At 39.5% G+C, this 21,753-nt stretch overlaps 2 protein-coding genes and 1 non-coding gene across 4 annotated transcripts; 2 read left to right on the forward strand and 1 right to left on the reverse strand.

Moving 5' to 3' along the window:
- Window positions 1-1,530: 1,530 nt before the first annotated feature.
- On the forward strand, window positions 1,531-5,764 carry arl5c (ADP-ribosylation factor-like 5C). The gene is made up of 6 exons (XM_068718904.1): window positions 1,531-1,725; window positions 2,421-2,481; window positions 2,579-2,726; window positions 3,267-3,350; window positions 4,376-4,527; window positions 4,648-5,764. The coding sequence occupies exons 1-6, from the start codon at window positions 1,680-1,682 to the stop codon at window positions 4,694-4,696; spliced, it is 540 nt and encodes a 179-aa protein (XP_068575005.1). The 5' UTR covers window positions 1,531-1,679; the 3' UTR covers window positions 4,697-5,764.
- Window positions 5,765-6,145: 381 nt separating this feature from the next.
- trnac-gca (transfer RNA cysteine (anticodon GCA)) lies at window positions 6,146-6,217 on the reverse strand. Its single transcript has one exon. It is a non-coding gene; the product is annotated as a tRNA-Cys (tRNA).
- Window positions 6,218-10,663: 4,446 nt separating this feature from the next.
- On the forward strand, window positions 10,664-21,724 carry plxdc1 (plexin domain containing 1). Of its 2 annotated transcripts, none has more exons than XM_068718670.1 (14): window positions 10,664-10,788; window positions 16,457-16,626; window positions 16,870-17,013; window positions 19,026-19,095; window positions 19,225-19,347; window positions 19,424-19,542; window positions 19,630-19,729; window positions 20,121-20,216; window positions 20,337-20,418; window positions 20,501-20,561; window positions 20,645-20,759; window positions 20,904-20,939; window positions 21,018-21,175; window positions 21,275-21,724. In XM_068718670.1, the coding sequence occupies exons 1-14, from the start codon at window positions 10,710-10,712 to the stop codon at window positions 21,386-21,388; spliced, it is 1,467 nt and encodes a 488-aa protein (XP_068574771.1). In that variant the 5' UTR covers window positions 10,664-10,709; the 3' UTR covers window positions 21,389-21,724. The 2 variants fall into 2 exon arrangements, with proteins under 2 accessions (XP_068574771.1, XP_068574772.1); XM_068718671.1 differs by having other exon boundaries at window positions 16,873-17,013.
- Window positions 21,725-21,753: the final 29 nt, after the last annotated feature.

A 21,753-nucleotide genomic window follows, 5' to 3' on the forward strand; every position in this document is an offset into this window, starting at 1 on the left:
CTTTCCATACATGGACTTGCCCTGTGTGTCATAGTTGCGTCATCAGTACACTCCTGTCGTCGGTGTGACGGGAGGAACGCCTGTGTCGTATGTCACCTTCAAGTGCTCCTGAATGAACTCCGACGTCTGAGCTGCGATGGCTAAACTATGGTTTATATTCTTGATACATTTTCTTTTGGTTTGGAAAAACGGTGGCACGGACCTCAATAGCTAATGTTAGGATGAACGGGAGGTGGACTGGACTTCCAAAAAAAAACAAAAAACAAATGTTCAGCAGCTTCACTTTAAAAACGAATCAGCAGTACAGTACATTTACCCAAGTACTGTAGTTACTTGGCCTGAATGTTGAGGGTACTTGAACTTAACCTCAGTATTTCCATTTTATGCAACTTAAGCCTACTTCTTCAAACACTTTGGGGGACAAATATTGTACTTTTACTCCACTATAGGCTATGTATTTCACAGCCGTAGTTACTTTGTAGATTTAGATTATGATGTGCACTGTACACATTTTTATTGTATTTTAGCTTTAACTTACAGGCAACACTGTTGCAGATTCATAGAACTCTGGACCGCGAACATTTTGATAGTTTGTTTATGTTGAGACAAGGAGATCAATGGTAGAAAACAGCGGAACATGTTAACTGTTTTAGAATCAAGTAATCTTAACATCATGTTTTATGCTTCTCTACTGGATCGGTAACATAATCTGAATACCGTATTAATACCAGGGGGCAAATTTGTAACATAGGGAAACATCCTGATCACTTTCAAAGCATAATTTTAGTTTGATTAGTTCATCTACAAATCAGCGCTTTCCATTAATTTCAGAGAAATAATCAGATTTTAGAATTGTACTGATTTGTTTCTAATTGGGGAGTCCTCTCCTGCAGGTTCTGCCCTACCTTGTAATCATGTCAATGGAGAACATTGACATATTCATTTCCTTGCACTCCTTCTTTCACATCCATGATCATAGTCAGTCATTCTCTTCTTCCACCGCTGACAATCAGTAGTGTTTTGGAGCCTATAAATAACATTTATCATTGAGAATTAAAACATGCTTTTCAATAAACCTTTAGCGGCACAATACATATGAATGACTACATTTTTGTTGTTGTCTAATTAGTTAGTGCATTTAAATATCAATAAATTGAAAAGTGATGGCAGGTTTCCACTGTTCATTTGAATTGAATTGCCATACCTTTATTCATAGTGGGTTCTATAAAAAGAATATGTAGGCTATCACTTTTACCATAAATAACTGACTTAGCCTCTGCTCTTTATAAATATCATATACAACCTCCACATTTAATATGAATACTATTACATACCAATATAACTTTCTGGAAGGTATAACTTATTGTTAGACTTCGTGGCTTTAGCCTTGTGTACCTACCTAATAATGCCGTGTTTAGGATCCCTCACTTGCGTATTCAGACATATCCCACAACACCTGAACGCACCATAACTGTGCCCTTTGTCCGTGACTCATTCCGATGCAAAATACCAAAGACTTGGTTTCTTAGAAGCGCCACCCACTTACCGTATGCACGAGTAGAAAGCGATATCAGTTGAAGGAATTAGGGTTTGCGTGACAGTCAGCAGGTAACAGATACTGAAGTTTGTCTCCACTGAGAGCGTCTCCTGGACTTTATTCGCACACACACTTGTTGGACATGGGGTTTATTCTGACCAAGATGATGGCGGTGTTCGGGGACAGAGGTAAGATTAAGTTCTTTTTTTTCACACTGGTGTCAGTTTCGTCATCTCTGTTGTCTGTAAGGCCATGTCCATACTACTCTGCCGTTCAAGCTTTTTGAGCCCACAGGTGCCTGTTCGCCTCTCGGTGCCCTTTAGCAAGGCACCGGGACCCCCAAACTGCTCTCTGAATACATTCCCACTGCTTCTAATATTTTGATGAGTTCAATACAGAGGCTAAATTGCATGCTGTGTTGTGTACATGTTTGACAAAGTAGAGCCGTTAAATTTAGTATAAGAATAAACAGTTCAGTAAGTTATATGTTGTAAATAAATACGTATTGAAATTAAAATAATTGCTTTCATGGAGCCGATCACAAATAGTGACGATATCAAGTATTATTCCCTTGTGTCACTTTACATATACATGTCCTTGTGTGGTGACTGACTTACAGTCAAACTAAGAACCGTTTATAAACATTACATGAGGCCTGGTACGCAGTGATGTAATAACCTCACTTTGGATAACAAATGTTATTCTGCTCAGTTCATCCCAGTCCTGTACTGGTCTTTATCTTATCTGTGTGTACATTTTGTCTTGTGAAGCCCTGAAACAAGTTATGCAACTCTAGATTGGAGTGGGTTCAACTGACAATAACAACACATCTAGTTTGCACTGTTATGGTTAAATGTTTTTTTGTTTTTTTACTTTCCTACAGAGCACAAAGTCATCATTGTGGGTTTAGACAATGCTGGAAAGACCACCATCCTCTATCAGTTGTAAGTGATTTGGCTACTTTCAGTGGCAAAAACATGTAACTATAAAATCTGCTTCACATCTGTATTTATAATGTTTTTTCCCCCCACGCACACACAGTCTGACAAAGGAAGCCGTCCACACGTCACCAACCATCGGCAGCAACGTTGAGGAGATCATCGTACGTAAAACACACTTCTTGGTTTGGGATATCGGAGGACAGGAGAGCCTTCGAGCCAGCTGGTACTCGTACTACGGCAACACAGAGGTATGGATCACTTCCTGTCTTCACCTCAGCTGCATGTGCAGCACTAGAGCACTGAAACACATTTCATTAGTTAAAAATATATCATAAAAGTGAGAAACATTACGTTTTACGGATGCTTTTATGTCATGTTTTGATTAAGATAAAGTTTCTTGGTCTTTTGTTCCCCAAAAAACTCCAGAAAATCTAGCTTTCCTGGCTTAAAAAAATAATTTATCATTTAAAATGTAATATAGCTTTGTTGACACTGGTAGTTGTGGAAAATTGAAGAGTGAAGTCAGAAACAGAAAGCATTTATTGGCTTGTGCTGACTGGGCCATTGTCCATTAACCCATGTTGGTTTCTTATTATCCTACGCTGCTTTCTGTATTGACAAAGTTTCTTATCACCATTAGGGTTACATTATCATTTCTAATATGTCTGTAGCAGATATCTTGTGCCCCCTGCTATGATTACAACTGATAACACGGACTCTGAAAATGTGCGATATCTGTCGATTGTGTTGCTATTCACTGATTCCATTATGTGTAATGGCTCTTTCAGATTGTCATTGTGGTTGTGGACAGCACCGACCGCGAACGTCTCACGCTCACCAAGGAAGAATTGCACCGAATGCTCGCACACGAGGTACAAATCCGGCTGTGTTGATGGCTGTGTGTTAATTCAAGAGTCATAATCCTGATGATCCCCATGTTTTACCACGACTCACTCTTTACCTTAGACCAGACTACAGCACAGATCACATTGTTCTCAGATCTTTTATTCTAGTAAAATATAATGGTGTAGAAAATACTCTGTTACAAGTAAAATTCCTGCATTCAGAATTTCACCTAAATAAAAATACAAAAGTATTAACGTCAAAATATTCTTAAAGTACCAAAAGTAAAAGAAGTCATTGTGCAGAATGGCACATTTCAGAATATTGTCTGTTACTGGATTATAATTATTGATGCATTAATGTGTTCATCACTTTAATGTTGCAGCTGGTAAAGGTGGAGCTAGTTTTAATTAATGTATACACCGCTGGGTAGCTTGTGAATTTCTAGAATCAAAAAAGTTTTATCTTATCTTAACCTATAATAACACATCATAATTAATTTCTTGATTATATTTTGTATTATTAATCTCAATCCACAAAGTAATTTAAGTTATTAAATAAATGTAGTGTTGTAAAAAGTAATATATTTCCCTCTGAATTTGTGGAGTAGAAGTATAAAGCAGCAGAAAGTTCCAATATTCAAGTTAAGTACAAATACCAAAAATTTGCACAAGTACAGCACTTGACTGCTGAGCGTGTAGTCGCAGCAGGATTGGCTTTACGTGAAGTGACGTAAAACTCTTTTGTTATTCAGTGAAACTGCCCAAGTCGTCTATTCGTGTGACGTCTGAGATACACTCCTACTTTCAGAGTGACTAACTAACCCGCACATGGAACAAACCCATGACACAACATGATGAGGAAGTCTCAACCCAGACTGTGTCAGTCAGCGGGTTGACATGTGCCTAAATATTCCACAGAGGTTCCTGTTCCTTGTTCTCAAAAAGTTGACACTGGGACTCTTTGGGGGTTTCCACTGAAAACATTCCAGCTCTTTGACTATCAATCGATACAGAAAGCAACATATTAACCCCCCCCCCGTCTCTTGTTTTAGGACCTAGAGAATGCAGCCGTTCTTATTTTGGCCAACAAGCAGGACGTGAAGGGCTCGATGACAGCGGCAGAGATCTCCCAGTGCCTCACACTCGAATCCATCTCATCACACTCCTGGCATGTTCAAGCTTGTTGTGCCCTGACAGGAGAGGGGTGAGTCTTCACACCCTCCTCACTTTGTATGAGTCAACCCAAAAAAATGCCTTTACCAACATCAATTCTCGCTGTAATGACTCAAAATGCTTCCGTTTTATTCTCTTCACTCTCTCCCAGTCTACCTGCCAGTCTGGACTGGATGAAGTCTCGGGTTGTCGTGAACTAGAACGCGCTCAGACGCAGTGGATCAACAGTGAACCAACCTCGAGAGGCACCGCAGAGGCCACCGTGTCAGGATTATTTACAGTGTTATGGGGTGGGGCTGGGGTAGTCATGTGAGTGTGGTGTCGTGCGACGAATAGTCGTGTTGCCACGCCTACAGTGTGTCTTACCCAGCTGTGTGAGGCCTCAGGGTGGACGGGCAGAGACATGGGTGATCTCAAGAGTTGGTTAACGGTGACTTTTGGACTGTTCAAGAACTGCTCGGTTATGTTTTAATGATCTGGGTTAGCTGGAGACGTTTTTCTCAGTTTATGGTTATGAAGATGTACGCCGCAGTGTTTAGTGTGCACCATGCTCATTAGACATCCTACCAGACCAAGGATCTCACTCTCTACTCTGGTCTCAATGGGACTTTTTCTTTTCACAAAGGGTTAATCACGGGACAACATCTTACTTTATTGAACTGCAAAGTAGTAATTAAAGTATCATTCAATTGTTAGAACTGACTAAGTTGTACCAAAGATGTTACAACCTACATTTGAGGCACTAAAACATATGTTTCCCGGGTAAAGTGTTTGTTGATTATGCTAAAGTTTTGAGCATGACAATCATGATCTCATTTTGTCCTTTGTTTGGTGATTCTTGTCACTGATGACTATCTTTCTTAATTTACCGTAACTATTTCTGCTGCAACCAAATTTAATACCTCACTAGTTATAGTGACAAACTGAGTTTAGTTGCTTTAATTAAAAGCTTAATCCTCTATCATGGAAGACTTTTACCCAATAACTGAGAATCTGAAAAACACACACTTTACCTCCTGTGGCCTCAGAAACTCTGCATTGTTGGGTCTGCACCTGTTATAATGATATTTTATGCCATGAACAACAAGACCTAAACATGTTTAGTAATTTATTTTAAGAAAACAAAGCTCTTGAACTATTTACTGTATATTACAGGAATTTACTGATTAGGGAAAAGAGCTAGCTGCTAAGTACTGATTCATATTTTGAAAGTATGTATTATATTGTGTAATTTAAAAATAAATAAATATCATTGTTATAAATATGCAGTCGGAGTGTTGTCAATGTTGTCCAGCTGGGATATTCTTCGTTTCAACAAGTGAGTGTGCTATTGAAGGTGATGGATTATATCATTAGTACACACAGTAACAGCAATGACAAAAATATATTTTGTGTGCCAACACTCATTCACAGCAGTTTGTGCAGCAGCACAACATTATATTATACTATGTTGTCGTTTTTTTATAAACTGGAGGATGTTACCAGCTGGATACTGAAGCATATGCGGTTGAATATTAATTCCTAAGCCTATTATAATGGATCCAGTTAAAAGTTTTTGTTATAGTGGAAATCAACGTGACTTCATGTCTCTAAAACAGTCTACCTACTTCTCTAGACGGTAGATTTCAATAAATCAGAAATAGAAAAACAGGGGGCATCCGGATTTGAACCGGAGACCTCTTGATCTGCAGTCAAATGCTCTACCACTGAGCTATACCCCCTACGGTGTCATGACGCCATGTGGGAAATATTAATAAACAGTGACTCACACCACACCAAGCATTGAATATTTACTTTTGGTTGAATACGATTAGATTGTGTCGCCAGGCGCGCAGAATTTAATTTGTATTTTCACAGGCACGACGTTACTTTGTCCACTAGGTGGAGAAACGAGCCTAAATGTGTGGCTACATGTACCCATAGACTGAGCTGTTATCTTACAGTCAGGATAAAGCAAAAAACAACAACTCCAAATTAAAAGAAAATGCGTCGTTTGTGGTTGTAACACACAAAGCGTTCTCTAATCTGTCGCCATTGTCGGAAAGGTGACGTCATTTGTTTGCGCCTGCCATAATCGTTATTGATTGTTGACCACTACAATCCGTTTTAAGATGTGACAACGCTTTGCTTAGGTTTAGGTACAAAAAGAGACTCTCTGAGTGTTAGGTTTTGATCTACACGGACATCATGGTGTTAAACAAGGTTTAGTATTTAGGTTAGGAGAAGCACAGTTTACCTAAATGCAGTGGTGGAATATAAGTAACGTTAGACTACTATAGCCAGACTTACTTTGGTACAATTTTAAAGTAACTTTGCTGTATTTAACCTGAGTGTTTCCATTTTATGCTACCAATGCTACGTACTTCCAAGTTACTCCACTACATCTCAGAGGTAAATATTGCACTTTTTAATCCACTAACGTTACATTATGACACATGTAGTTACTATTTCCTTTGCAAATTTGGATTATCAATTCAAATATGAAATCAACTAATACATTATAGGTTAAGTAACCCAGCAGTAGGCTATACAAAGTAATTCCAATTAGCTCCATCTTGAAAAAATTAACAATACTTGAGGTGGATTTATGTCTTTAGGGACAGTCATATTGATATTAACTGTAATTGTGTTAATGAGGGCTGCCTGATTTTTGTTGAATTGCCATTTTCTTTTCTTTTTTATAGCTCATAGAGCTAAATACGTATCTTCTTTCTCTGACAATATGGGAAATCAGAATCACCTTCATTGATACTTCAACATCAGCCCAACCTGAGCAAAGATGAGCTCAAGGTTGAAAGCAGAAAGAAGTCAGAGGACCTGAAGGCCACAAAACAGCTGATGGCTGAAAAGGACGCTCTGGTTCAGCAGATGAAGGAGGAGATCCAGACCCTACAGAAAAGTGCCTCTGAGAAAGAGAAGATGTTTTTCAAAGACTTGGAGGACCTAAAAGATGAACAGGTCTCAAACAACCAGGAGCTGGTCACTAGCTCCAGGCAGAGGAGGAGGTCAGTCAGGGCCTCCGAACTGAACTCAGCCAGCTCAGAGAAGAGCACCAGGACAAAATCAGAGAGCAGGAGAAGCAGAAGGAGGCTCTTAAAAATGAAGTGGAGGAGCTGAAGGCTAAGCTGCAAAGTGCTGAAACTCTCAGCGTTTGTCAGAAGGAGAAGGTGAAGAAGCTTACCACCGAACTGGAGAGACAGGTGATCGAAACAGACTCTCTCCAGAAACAAGTGGAGACAAATAAGCTCCTACGGGAGAAAAACAGCACTCAGCACAAAGAAGTGAGGGAGCTCAAAGCGGCTCAAACAATCGATCAAGAAAAGTTCTCAGCAGAGATCCAGGTTGAGAAAGATAAAAGTGAAGCTCTTCAACAAGAACTTCAGAAGCTGAAACTTTCAAATAAGATCAATCTGAGGTATGAAACTAAGCTCGAACAAATATAAATAAAACGTTTGCCTGTTTTGTTGTATTTTCTTTTGTTGTAGTTGTGTTTATGACAAAGCATTCCACTTTGGTCTATACTGGACTCGTTTTTAAAGAATCTGCTACATTATATATTTCTACTTTTAAACAACAGAAGGTTGGTGAAAGGTGAAAATAAGCTGTTTATCAGTGGTTTCAAAAATAAACTGAAAATGACTTCTATATTCTGCCAGCTCCTTGGTTTGGTTAATTAAAACTGCTTAGCTAAAGTTTACAAAAGATTTAGGTCATGGTTAAAGAAAAAAGATGGATAAGCACTCACAGCTGTGCAACATGTATGAAGCTGGAACCAGCAGTGAAACAGCCAGCTTTGCTCACTACACAAACTTCTAAAATATGCCTCAAGCACCAGCAGTGCTGTGTGTGTGTGTTGAGCCTAAAGCCAGTTTTCAATGTTATGAAGGCAGCTCTCTTTTAACCTGGCTATATTGCCATGGCAACTTGCTGCTGCAGACCTAACGAGAGCCCTTTGCTACGGAGCAGGATTTGGGATTAGAGAGGTGATTTCAGGGTTAACCCTGGTTTTACAGTCCTACAGCGGTGGTTCACTTCTTAGCGGGGTAGATTGATAATTAATGATGCACACCTAACCTGTTCTGGAGCAGTCTCACATATATTAAATATATGTTGGATCCACAATTAAAGTGTATTATTATTATTATTATTATTATTATTATTATTATTATAGTATGCCGAGTTTGACATTTCAACAAATGTTAGGAAACCAAAGCACAAGTCCTCTAATTTTGACAAAATTACCAGATTGTAACACCAGAGAGCTCTTTAGATGAATGAATGTCTGAGGTATGTTCTTACGAGTACATTGTTTGCATCTTGCAATAACTATTGATGCGTTCTTGATCACTTTGTGTTGTGTCTTTTTTGCCTTTTCTGTGTAACTGAGACTTTTGTGGGTTTTAAGGCACTGATGGCCTTTCAATGTCATTTATAAATATTTTGTAAGGCATAGATAGTCCTCACTTTAGATGAGGTCACACAAAATACTTAATAAATGACTAGTAACTACCTGAATTAATCATGAATTGCAGTATCAAAACATGTTTATAAAGCATATATTAGTCCCTAACCATTCGTGCATATCTAAATAATTATATGTATAAAATGCTTCTAAATAAGTTCTTAATCATTTACTAATACCTTATAAATTATGTTATTAATCATCTACAGCTCCTTAATAATTGGTTTGTAATATATATAATATTTAATTTACTAATGGAGAATCCATCATTTCTAAAGTATGAAAACACAATCATGAAACACATAATAGACGAGCTTATTAATCAAGAATAAAACATGTATAACTGTGTTTATGAATTGCATACTAATGAGTTAGTAGGCTGAGTTAAGGGGTCCATGAGGGTTTTTTTGTAGAGCTCATTCAGTTGCTTATGTCTGTAAAACTTTAAGTCATTTGGACATACGGGCTGAGGGGGCTTGCTTTTCCACCTTCTACAGGGTGCTTGTGAGCAATTTTGTCATACGCGAGCATGCGACCCATAAAATATCAAATCACCAGTCCTGATAAGCATCCCAAATTTGGGGAGTTTTGGGATATGATAAAGCCCCCAAAAAGCAATTAATTTGGGGGAAAAATAATAATAATTCCTTTAGTTTCAATAGGACCTTCGCGGCCCAACGTTGCTTCTGAACTCTGTTATGACTCCTTTTCTTTCTTCCTCACTAATCTGCCTCTCCTTATCCAGATATTGGCTTTTACCTGGATTTACCTCATCAGTGCAATTCATGAAAGAACAAGCGATCCTAGCATTGTGCTCGGAAAGTACAATATCTTCATTTTCACAGAAGATGGAAATATAAAAGATGTGAAAATGACAGTTATTACAACCTCTGTGTATTTATGTGTTTGTTTAAAGTCAGCATGACCTCTCCACATAATCCACACCTTACTGCTGGGCCCACTGTGCGTTGTGTTTATGGTCTGTATTATGAAATAGGGTGCTGATTGCCTTTCCAGCTGTGAATCCAATAAACGCTCAGCTGCCTTTTTTTTTTCCAAGGATTCCGTGTTTGCTCTGAGAGCAGATAGAAATGAGTCAGCCACAGTGCTTGTGTAAAGCTCGCTTTTTGTCAGTTTTACATCCCATAAAAAACAAGGCTTTTACATAACTGCTGGAAATTAAACTGCGGCAGGGAGACTTTTCTGTTCCATGTGGGCCACATGTTGTTGTTAAGAGAGACACAATGTTTTGGGGAGTCATAAACAGACTTGACATGGAATGAGTAATATCATAACTAGCACTGATTTCAGCCCTGGCATTGTTAGCATCATGATCACCGTGTCTAATCTAAGATGTCACATTTCACACTGATGTAGGGAGGCGCTGGTGACAGTCAAACCCCAGTGGAAGGTTGGATGTGTGAATCCCAAACAGAGGAATACATTGTATAATGTTATAAAATAAAAAATATTGTAACTCAATATGCAGGCTTGTAACATGTGCAGATGATAACATTTCCCCTTTCTGCTCTAAAGCCTAATCCACTGATCCTTGTGTCTTTAGTTAAAAACATGGGTGGTGTGTGTGGAGAGAGAGAGAGAGAGAGAGAGAGAGAGAGAGAGAGAGAGAGAGATTTTGAGGGAGGAAGAGGAATTCAGAGAAAACTTGTTTTTGCAAAGAGAGGAAGAGGAGGGAGACGAAGAGGGGAGCTGAGACAAAAGCTTTTATTTTTTGTCTTCTTCTGGCCATCATGTGTTTCAGTTTGGTGATGCTTTTCCTCTGTGTCTCCCAAACAGAGCTGGCAAAAGTTTTGATTCAACATCAAACAGGTGAGCTGTGTGTATTTTTTTCTTTTCATCATTGCTTTAACATTTCCATCTTGTCTGGTCTTTAAAGTCACACCTGCAGTTTACAGGTGTGCAAGTATGCCTTGTCTTTTGCTCTATTAGCACCTACTGTTTGTGCAGTTAAACTCTGCATGCAAATAGTTTTATTCTTAGTTAATATTCTAATCTATTTATGTTTATGATAATGATGTGTGTGTGCTACTGTTGCTATTTCAACTCACTGTAAACCGCAAAACTTCAGTAGGAGTCTTTATGGAGCAGCAAATGGGCATGCCGTGCCTTTTTTACTGTACGCACAAAAGTGAATGACTTAGTTTACGATAAAGTGTACAATAAAAATACCCTATTCCACAAGCATGCGATTGAGTCTAAACAACAACCCACAAACAGACTGTTTCATTTTTAAAATTAGATACAGACTTTGTTTTTCTTCTTGTCTCCCTGCTAGACTCAGAAAATGTAAGGAGCCTTTTTAAATGTCATTAAATCATCCTGTGCTCCTCGTGTTCTTCTGCAGAGTGAAATGTGTTCCAGGGGAAACAGCATTACGTGCAGGAGGTGGTCAGATGTGTGCTTGTAAAATAAGGGGTCAGCTGTCAGTATTGACCAAACACTTCTTCCTTTCCTTCGCCTAATTTTGCTCTTATCTGCCTTAGTCTGTCTTTAAAAAGGACTTTGGTCCTGAGGGAGCCATCTACAGCATCACAACCAGACTGTAAAAACACGGAGCCCCAAGCTGAAAATGAATTGTGTACGCGTCAGTGACCTCAGTGTTTAGCCTCCTGTCTCTTGTCCTGCTGAGAAGTTTGTAGCCTGAAGCTGATCCAGACATGTTGGAGCTAAAATGGGGGGAAAAAAGACAATTTAAGCGACAAAGATTGTTTTGTAAGATTGGAACATAGGCAGGATGTTATTGCCTGTGGATCCCAGATTTACTTTATTATTTACAAAAGTCTTGTGATGAACAAAACATGTTTGTGTTTTAGGAAAAGTAAAGTGGCAAGAGCAGTATCGATTCGCTGGCAACAGCTGAGCAGCATGTTCTTTGAATCATGTTGTACACTGGAACAGCGTTTGTATGAGAATTGTTTTTTTTTTTTACCAGAACTCAGTCTCCGTTTCTCTTATTTGTCTGATTTATTAAGATAAGGTTTTTGGCTTTTACATGCAGAGATTAGGTTTCACCATGACAAAAGAAAAGTGAAGCAATCAGTGCACTCATGTTCTCTTAACAAGACTTGACCAAAACTGGAATGTGTTGGTCATTTTATTGTGAAACGTTTGTTCACCCTCTTAGGGATGTCATAAATTAAATTTGTCATTTTTCCAGTTAGTTATTAAAGGAGGCTCCTCTCAAGGCCTTATTACCACGGTGAGAGTTGTTCAAATATGTCAGCAGCTCATATTAAATAAATTCAAAGAGATGCACCACATTATCAGCTTCACAGCGATGTAATAGTGAAGGAGGCAAAGTTCAGTGAAATATGCACATATCTTTCCTCAAATATAAAGCAATCTTAGAATCACCAAGACCAAAGTGGCTTGATTAGGTGGATGAAACTTATTCACTGGAATTTTAACTAAAGAATTGCATATATGCAATTCAACCACAGGCCTTGAAATGAATGCATGTTTATTGTGGGTGATGTTGGGGAGTCTGTGCCAACTCGTCCAGCCACTGTTCAGGAAGGGTGTGTTCTCTCAGACCGCTCTGAGATGACCGCTCACAGAAAAAGGCAGCTAAACGTCGTGGTTTGGTAGCTTCTGAAAGAGCGGGCAGAGGTCAGTTTTCTGTCCAGAACATCTGCTCTTTCATTGCCTACATTTGACCAAAAAGCAGATCCTGTTTTACCTCCCCAAGTCTTTATATTTGTCATCCTGTGCTTCAATACTGCTCTAATTCGCTTCACTTTATTAAACTCTTACATCCTGAAGCAAACTGAATTGTGCAAACCTCATCTGTGTTCTTGACCAGGAGCAGCTTTAACTAATGATGGTTCTCTTTCTATCTGACTCACCAACACCATCTCTACGCTGGCATGAGTGAGGCATGGGTTGGCTGCTGGGTGCACCACGCTGCTATTTCCCTAAAAGAAGAGCAGATGTACAAAAATAATCCAGGTCCATCTTGATATTGATTCATCGGGTATTCTGTTGCAATCCTCACGTGATTTTTTTGAGGGAATAGATCAACGTGGGGGAAAACATGTACTTCTATTTATATTTAATTTTCATGTAATTGTAAGGCCAAGTTTAATGTATCGATGTGTTAAACATTAAAAATGTCCCATTCTTACAAAAAGAGTGAGTTCTTGTCCGTTTCTCCTGGACAGCAGAAACAATATGACTCCCATCTCACCGTTTTGGTTTAGTCCCAGTGAATTCAATACTGCCTGCTGTGAGGCGGATGACCTGAGAAGATATTAGAAGCCACAGCTTCATGTTGGTTGTCTGCACCCCACCCAGCTTTTATAAGACCAGAATGTTTATCTGCTGCACTGCAGACCTCGACAACTGTGCGCACGCCATGTCTCCTCTTACCTCATAGATGCCATAACAGGGCGGATCCGGCACTCAACAATCACACATCTAGGTTTAATATACGAGCTGTCACGAATGCATTGACGCACCCTTTGATTGAATGAAAAAGGGGAGAGAAACGCTCCTGAACAAAAATAATGTAAGTTCCCTACGAGGTCAAGACATTGTAAATGATGCATTGTAGTTTTGACAGCTTTGGAAGACATCAGTGTTGTAATTGTGTGAATGCAGAGTGATGTTTAAAGCAGGCATCACCAGCCAACGTCCCACACAGTCTGAACTCTGGGGGTTTGGAACAGGACATAGCTGAGCGGCCAACAGGCATGTGTTCTCCTCCCACAGTCAGGACAGAAACGTCGACTAACATTTCACTGGCTTGAGAGGAGCTGCACTGAGCGCTGGCACCCAAAATTAGTTGTTTAGTTGCTAAATGTCAGATTTTATATTCTTAAAATGGGTTTTCTTGCTGATTATGCAGTTTTTTTGTTAGGAAAAATGCCCTTGATAGAGCCCCCCTGCTTTTTGTTTAACAAAGAAGAGGAACAATTAAGTTCCAGACTGCTCATTTTCTAAAAATGGAAGAATAGAGGTGGTATCTTTTCATGAGAACACAGTAGCCCAGACACCATTAACTATAACATGGACTTGGTTTGAATTAATTTGTACCGGCCTACCATGTTTTTCACACCCATGTGAGCTACGCCCTCAACCCAAAACCTCAAGATCCAGCTTTATGGCAAACACTTTATTTAATGTGCACTCGCACTTCAAATGACGCCATAGTGTTTAATTATTTTGCATCAAGCATTTACCAAAAAAAAAAAAACAGTGCCGTCAGAATTTGTATTTCAGCCACAAGCAAATTGTTTCACCATTAACTACATCACGAATTAATGCACTGCATGGGAGAAAGGATTTCATTAGTATCTATTTGACTCTGGTGTGTTAGATGAGAGCAGGCTTAACTGGTGGCTTTAAGGAACATGACACTTATCATGAGAAAGTATGTTTTTCCATGTCAAATGCTTTCTTAATTCCTCTTTCACAGTTGATGTTCCTCTCTGTAGGGAAGCAGGTTTGTAAGTTAATCAACGTTAAAATGCTTTTTCCACAACTCCCCAAAATATCTTGTTCGCAACTGAAGGCACACGAGGGGGGCGGGTCAGTCCTGCTAATGTTTGCTAGCAGTTAGCATGACTTGGGGAGCTAGCACACACTCACGCACATGTGACAGTGAAGAGCGACACAGGTTTACACAGGTTTACAGGTCTACAGGTGTTTGAGCTCAGGCTTCCTAGCCGGACCACTAGAGAGTCTGGTAGGGTCACCCTGCTCAGCTTTACTCTGCTCAGTTAACGAGAGTCCCGACACGAACACACCGGAGCAACAGAGCCGAACTCTTCGCGGCAGCACAAAGCTGACCACGGCAGGATATTCGCGGTGTTTCTGAAGGGACACTGAACACGACGGAGTGATTATCATGGCTTTTTTTGTTTGTTTGTTTGTTCGTAAACGTTCCCAGCGTCGCTTCAAACCCCTCCTGTAGTTCACTGAAAAGCCAGAAACAGAAAAACAGCAAACGTTAAGTACAGGAGGTCGACCTGATTTAGGGTTAGATGAGACACTCCGTACGTTAAGAGTCGCCGTCTGGAGGCTTATATAGGCTGTGAGGTGACGTCACCATTGTGTACCGTAATATACCTAATAGTACCGCGTATTGCCGTAATGTTCTAAAAAGACGACGACAGATAAATAGACGATATGCAATATTACTTAAATAAATGATCTGGCATGCTTCTGTTGCTAAGTCCTGGTTTCTACATAGTTAAACATCCATAGCTGAATTAAGACAGCCCCAATGTCGTTATATCTGGCAAAATTCACCCTCTAAATGCAGTCGTGAAATGTTACTGAGTATTTCCTCAAATGCTGTACTTTATTCGATACCATGATGACGTCTGACTGTTGTTCAATATTGGTTGAAAACCAAAAATGTAATTAGAACAATAAATAGTTCCTGCTTTGTTATATTTTTCTCCCATTATGTAGTCTTCAATTTCTTTGGCTTGTGAAAATAGAGGAAGTATGGAAATCCTTCAACACAATCAAAACTGTTTTCAAAACTTGTTTTTTGTAACACAAAGTGGAGCAGATTTTTTTTTGCGAAAGCCAACTATATATTGTAACCTCGCTGAAATGGCAGACTTTCTGAATATTTTATTAAGAATGCATTCTTTGATCATTACTTATACAACACTGCAAGTTTGTTTTTAAAATAGCGCGAAGCATCTAAAAACATAGACCTTTTCCCTCCTAAAACAACATATAATAATTAAACATTTAATAGATTCATTATCCATCAACCAGGTTTTACCCAAAAAAGCTTTCTAAGCCTGCGTTGCCTCTACTTTGTATACCATCAACATACATTACTCTTGGGTGCTCCATCAAGACATTTTAGCTTCAAATGTACATCTGTATCGGTGACCAAGGTTATGCAAGGACCAAGATGTTTAGATCCACATCCAAGTCTCGGTGCTTATACAGACATGCATTTTCCACACTCAATAAAAAAATGTCAGGGTGATGCTAAAATAAACTCCTAACATCAACTCGGAATATGTGGCTTTCAATGTGTGGCTTTGAAGAAAGCCAAGCCATCAATTAAAACACCCAGAAGTTTAAAACAAAGCCTACCTACCCCAGTCTGCTTACTAGATATGGTTTACATTGTTTGTAGGATTTGACAGCTCCTTCTGACCATCACAAAATGTTATATGTATTCTTTCTGTCTTCTTTCAACAATGTCTTTAACTGACAAGGCTAAGACTGACGATATCAAAAGCCACAACTGTAAACACTATTGTTAAGAGTCTGAATAAAACTGGCATCTGAAATGTTTCCCGGCAGTGTGTGGTACTGCTGCCAGGTTAAAAGAAAAAGCGCGTTGGTGTGCTTTCTCTTCCTCTTATATTAAAAGGAGTCTTTTAATCTGCAGATTTTGAATTTGAAATGCATCAGTTGGCATAGAAGAAAGTCACAAGTGCTTATATCATGACATCCCATAATGACCATCGCGCGCTAACCTGATATTCATTATTTTGGACAGACAATTGGTACGGTGTGATGTCACAGCAGCATGGAGAGTCAACTGGAGGTGACAGTCATCCTTACGGAGTGCAGCGGTCATCTTCAGGCCACGCTAGGATAAGCAGGGCGGTCCTGGGTGGTGGAGGACTAACCATCAACACCCTGCCAGACAACATGACACACGTAGTGGTGAGAGCTCCACCACAGCGTTTTGTATGACTGTAATGATTTGTGGCTTTTATTATGCTTTTGGCTTTTGACACGTTTTTGTTTTAGTTGGAGTTAAACACTGCTTTCTTTTGGAAATAGAGTTTACATGTTTCCACTTGTGACAGCATGCGATTTAACAGACTGGACTCTTAATGCCTGCATGACACACTCCCTCAACGTCCATCACCCCCTCTGATTCTCTGTGTTTTTCTTGTCTGCAAGGAGGATTCTGGGAAGTATTACACATGGCGTAGCTTTGGTCCAGAGGACCAGCGCACAGAGGACTTATGGGTAGACATGAGTGACGTCCGGCATGGCCAAGTGAGAGTCCATGGCATTCTATCAAACTCATACAAACAGGCTGTGGTGAGTCTCACACACACACACACACACACACACACACACACACATGCACACTCACAATATGCATGTAAGGCCTTACTTCAAAAGGAATTAGTATTGTACTTTACCAGGCCACCATAATAAATGTGTGACAGAGGGTGTGGCTCAGTGGTGGCGCATTTGACTACACATCAAATCTGGGTGCCCATCAATTGTGAAATAATCTTTGGTGTGCTTTCGGTGTATCTTTGAAGTAATCATACACGCTAATAGCAAAATGTATGATTCTGTATTTGTTAAAGAAGAGGCACCTGAATTTAAAGGAGCTCATGCAATCTGCAGCACGAGTTAACGTTTATTCCTTAAAGCTGTCAGTATGCAGTGGGATGTATTCTCCACCGGAGATGCACTCTCTCATTTAATGTGTTAGTTATTCATAAACATTTTTATCTATGGTGATTATACTGGCTTTCAGAAAGTCTCCATTGGAGGGTATAGCTCAGTGGTAGAGCATTGGATGGCAGATTATGAGCAGCCAAGTTCAACTTGGGTGCTCCCTAATTAAAGCATAAATCAGTGAAATGACAAATTAACTGTTTTGATGTGAGACACAGATAATGGCTGTTTACCAGTCAACGAGATATTCCAACACGTTACCCTTCATATTTCATGTAAATGGGAACCTACCATAATAAACATATATGATGATCAAAGCTTTTATTTTATGTGTTAGTTATCCGTAAACATATAAATCTATTTGGTCATTCACCAGAGTATGTATAAACACTTACATTTTAATGTTACTGTGGGTATAGCTCAGTGGTAGAGCATTTGACTGCAGTAACCCCAGTTTAAATCATCATTAAAATGGTCTTATACTAGGCCATCAACAGGCGGTAATGTACAGTATTTGTTGTATAGCTCAGTGCATTTTGCAGATCGAGAGGTCTGTGGTTTTAATCCATGTGCACCCTGCTTGTGACGGCATGTTTTTCAATATTTGGATTATCAAAGTGCTGTGTCTGAAAATGGTTATATGTACTTTCTAAAGTCATCCCTGGGATATGGACACAAACTGGGACTTTTCCAAATTTCAATCAAAACTAATCAGTGAAATGGAGTGCAAAAGGCCAACACTGTAGCAAGTACAAGTACTGTACACAAACATCTAATCCAGAAATTCTGCTTGCATGTTATGTGACAGCAGGCCAGGATGGAGTTCAGTCTGAAACATAAAGTACCACTGCTAGAGGAGCTTAAGGGACTGGGAAATGTTGGTCGATGCCAAGAGCTACAGGTCATGCCAGAGGCTGCCTAGTTTTGACCTCTGTTGTCCAACACCTGGCACCTGTGTAATACATACAGCTCACTTTAATGTGGGAAGGCATTCTCCAAGTGGAAACAGAACTTTGGCTTTATAGAAACATCCAAGGTTACATAGTTGGGGAAGGAACAGTTTCTACATTAGATTATAAATTGATGAAGCTAAGGAGAAAAACGTGCTTGCAGTTTGGTCAATTTAAAGACAGGTGTCTTTAGTATAATATTAAAAAGCAAAAACAGCAGTGAAGGTCATCGTTTATATCAGTTTTCCCATTTGCTCTATTGATCTCGACACTGATAAAATGATGTTGAGAGTGAATCATAGTGTTGTAGATCTCAGCTATTTAGTAGAATATCAGTTTTGAAAAGTTCCCGCCTGTTAACCTCAATTAGCCGTTTCAAGTTGAGTCTATATGTTTTAACCAGATCATTGCAATATAGTTACATCAGTATGCTGAGTATGCCTGCTAGTGTACATGTCACTGAGCTGACTATGTACAATGAGGACATGGGGTAGAGCTCAGTGGTCAGCATTTGAAAAAAATGATGTATAGAAATGAAAGAATCATAATTTTTTCATAAACATTATGCATTTATTCTCTTCATCCCCCCCTTCTTTAAGAGCTTATGAGGATGCTTAGTGCCATAGAAGATGAAAATATAAGCTCAATGTCTGATTCTTTCTCTCTCTCTCTGCTTCTATCTCCTTGCAGAGGGTTGCCCTGTCGTTTGACTTTCCTTTTTACGGACATTACCTGAGGCAGATCACCATAGCAACTGGAGGTACCTTCTTTGATTTTATAGCAGATGTTCAAGTGACCTTTCTTGCACATGTTCACAGCAGAGAAGTGTTTTTGCGAGCTAACAAGTCTTACTCAGGCCTTACATGTTCTTCCATCTGGCCATTTTCAGGGTTTATCTTCACAGGGGACATTACTCACCGCATGCTGACCGCCACACAGTACATCGCCCCTCTAATGGCTAATTTTGACCCCAGCTACTCTAAAGAGTCCACTGTGCAATACCTGGATAATGGTGAGATACCAGCTCATATTTGAATACGGTTGTCTGATTATTTGTCTGACTCCTGTTTGATCTTCACTCTTTTCAGGTGAGGTGTTTGTGGTCCAGTGGGAGCGGGTCAGACTTCCTGGAAAAGAGTCAGAAGGCGTCTTTACGTTTCAGGCTGCACTTTACAAAACAGGAACCATCACGTTCAGCTATCGAGATGTGAGACACACGTCTGTGCTCTTCTAAACTTGTTCTCTTCCCTCGTGCTGAATGCATAAGCGATTCCTCTTTATGTGTGTTCATCAGATACCTCTGTCATTAGATGGGATTGGTTCAGCTGAGCATCCGGTAAAGGCCGGTTTGTCGGACGCCTTCATGGTCACTCAACCTTCTCCTCAATCACCAGGTCAGCAGTAATGTTAATGGTTGCCCACCTATGTATAGAGATAATTAGCCTTCAGAGAGTTTTGGGGAAAACCTTCAGGTATTTAAGCCTGTGATATCTCCACCACAGGTCTGAGTCAATGCGTTAAATGAACACACATCTTTTATATTATTATCTTTGTTGCACATATTCTTTATACTGTGAACATTTGCCCACTTCATCTTTTTTCATTTTAAAAACCTATATATTTCACATTTGTATTGTATATTTTTATGTTATATTCATGATTCTTATATTTTGTACTACTTTTTTATTTTTCCTTTTTGTACTATGTTTATTGCTAAGCACCAAATAACAAAGCAAATTCCTTGTATGTGAAAATCTGCTCGCGATAAACTTGATTCTGATCCAGATGCCCAACAGCGGACGATTTATGAGTACCATCGGGTTGAAATAGACTCCACAAAGATCACCAGCTTCTCTGCTGTTGAGTTCACTCCACTGCCTAGTAAGTGATCCTTATCCTCATCTTTAAAGGATTAGTTTCAAGTAATCAATACGTTAGACTGCATCAACACTCAAGCCATACATCTTCTGTTGTTGTGCTTGTCTCTTTCTCGCCATTCAGCCTGCCTGCAGCATGACAGCTGCGAGCTTTGCCTCTCATCCAACCAAACATCCAATTGTAGCTGGTGTAATGTACTCCAGAGGTAAGTGGGACATTACGGTAGCCTGCATGTCCATATAGCAGCAGTTCTATCCCTTATAAATATACATCTTGTGTGTTTTCAGGTGTTCAGATGGCATGGATCGACACAGGCAAGAATGGTTGGACTACACCTGTTCAGAAGAGGTACTGCTGGACGTCAGGAATAAATATATCTGATTATTTGCCACTTTTGAGACTCATGCATCTGTTATGTTGTATATGGGCAGAGCAAAAATGCAACCTGTGAGGATTACTCCAGGGGGGACAGCTCCACTGGTTCCTCCACCACACCAGACATGGAGGACGTGTCCTCATTGACTCCTCTACAAAAAGGTTGTGACGGTGAGGCTGAGCTATTTTTTTTTTTCAGAATGGTATACAGTACAGTAGCATGTATGCAGTATTTCACCACATTTTTTTCACTCAATAAAAACAAATTCTGCCAGGAAATAAGTATGGAAATGACTGCTTTCTGTCTTTTCTCAGATGAAACCAAACGTCACATATTCAAGACCGGCAGTGGTGAGTTAATACTTGTAAGTGCCATTATAGTCAAGCCTTATGAAGGGAAATAATTGTTGGGCTTCATCTTCGATACAGAGGTGAGGACAGATTCTTCGACCAAGACTGAGGGGTGGGCCAACTCAGGAGTGATAGCCGGTATAACAGCTGTGCTGGTGTTACTTTTGGCTCTGATACTGGTTGCTCTTTACATCAACTACCATCCCACTGCTGCATCACCACTTTACCTCATCCAGGTGAGCATTGAATGTGGCCTACACCTGCCCTGACAAGAGCTTTAATTACACATGTCCACACAATTTTTCTGTGCTTGTTTTTTTATTTTTTATTTTTAGCGACGTAACAACTACTGGCCGTCTTTGAAGTTTCAGAAGCAACACCCCGGTTACACAGAAGTGGAAGGAGAAGGACGTGAAAAAGACAGCATTGTAGAAGCTGGGCCATGTTGAAATGATGGATAAATATTTGCATTGAACTCCTACAAAAATTCAAATATATAAATTTGTCCATGTCTCCATTGCAAAGTGTTTACGTAGATTAAAGCTGAATGTTATATGATATTGAATGGTTTCATTGGAAATGTATTTCTCTGCTGTAATAATGTGTTTCATTCCATCCTCATTTTTAAACATTATCAAATTTGTCTGCAATGAATTGTGCAATGCATGCCACAAGGTTGGCAACCTTAGATAAAATACATAAAATATACTGTTTGACATCAAACAAATAAAGATCTGGTTGTGCTTTAGTTCCACCTTTTGTTTTTGCAGGAACATACTACACAGTTCGTGAAGTACTCAAGCCTGAAAGGCTT

This window comes from Cebidichthys violaceus, unplaced genomic scaffold (assembly GCF_023349555.1).
Source record: "Cebidichthys violaceus isolate CVI_PGR_0920_01 unplaced genomic scaffold, fCebVio1.0.p SCAF_23, whole genome shotgun sequence".
Classification (NCBI taxonomy): Eukaryota; Metazoa; Chordata; class Actinopteri; order Perciformes; family Stichaeidae; genus Cebidichthys; species Cebidichthys violaceus.

Excerpts from the sequence above, each read along its gene's own strand:
- arl5c (XM_068718904.1), top strand. The coding sequence starts at position 1,680 with ATGGGGTTTATTCTGACCAAGATGATGGCGGTGTTCGGGGACAGAG. Across the intron at positions 2,482-2,578 it reads ACCACCATCCTCTATCAGTT|TCTGACAAAGGAAGCCGTCC; the intron begins GTAAGTGATTTG and ends ACGCACACACAG. Across the intron at positions 4,528-4,647 it reads TGTGCCCTGACAGGAGAGGG|TCTACCTGCCAGTCTGGACT; the intron begins GTGAGTCTTCAC and ends ACTCTCTCCCAG.
- plxdc1 (XM_068718670.1), top strand. The coding sequence starts at position 10,710 with ATGTGTTTCAGTTTGGTGATGCTTTTCCTCTGTGTCTCCCAAACAGAG. Across the intron at positions 20,562-20,644 it reads ACTACACCTGTTCAGAAGAG|AGCAAAAATGCAACCTGTGA; the intron begins GTACTGCTGGAC and ends GTATATGGGCAG. Across the intron at positions 20,940-21,017 it reads CATATTCAAGACCGGCAGTG|AGGTGAGGACAGATTCTTCG; the intron begins GTGAGTTAATAC and ends TCTTCGATACAG.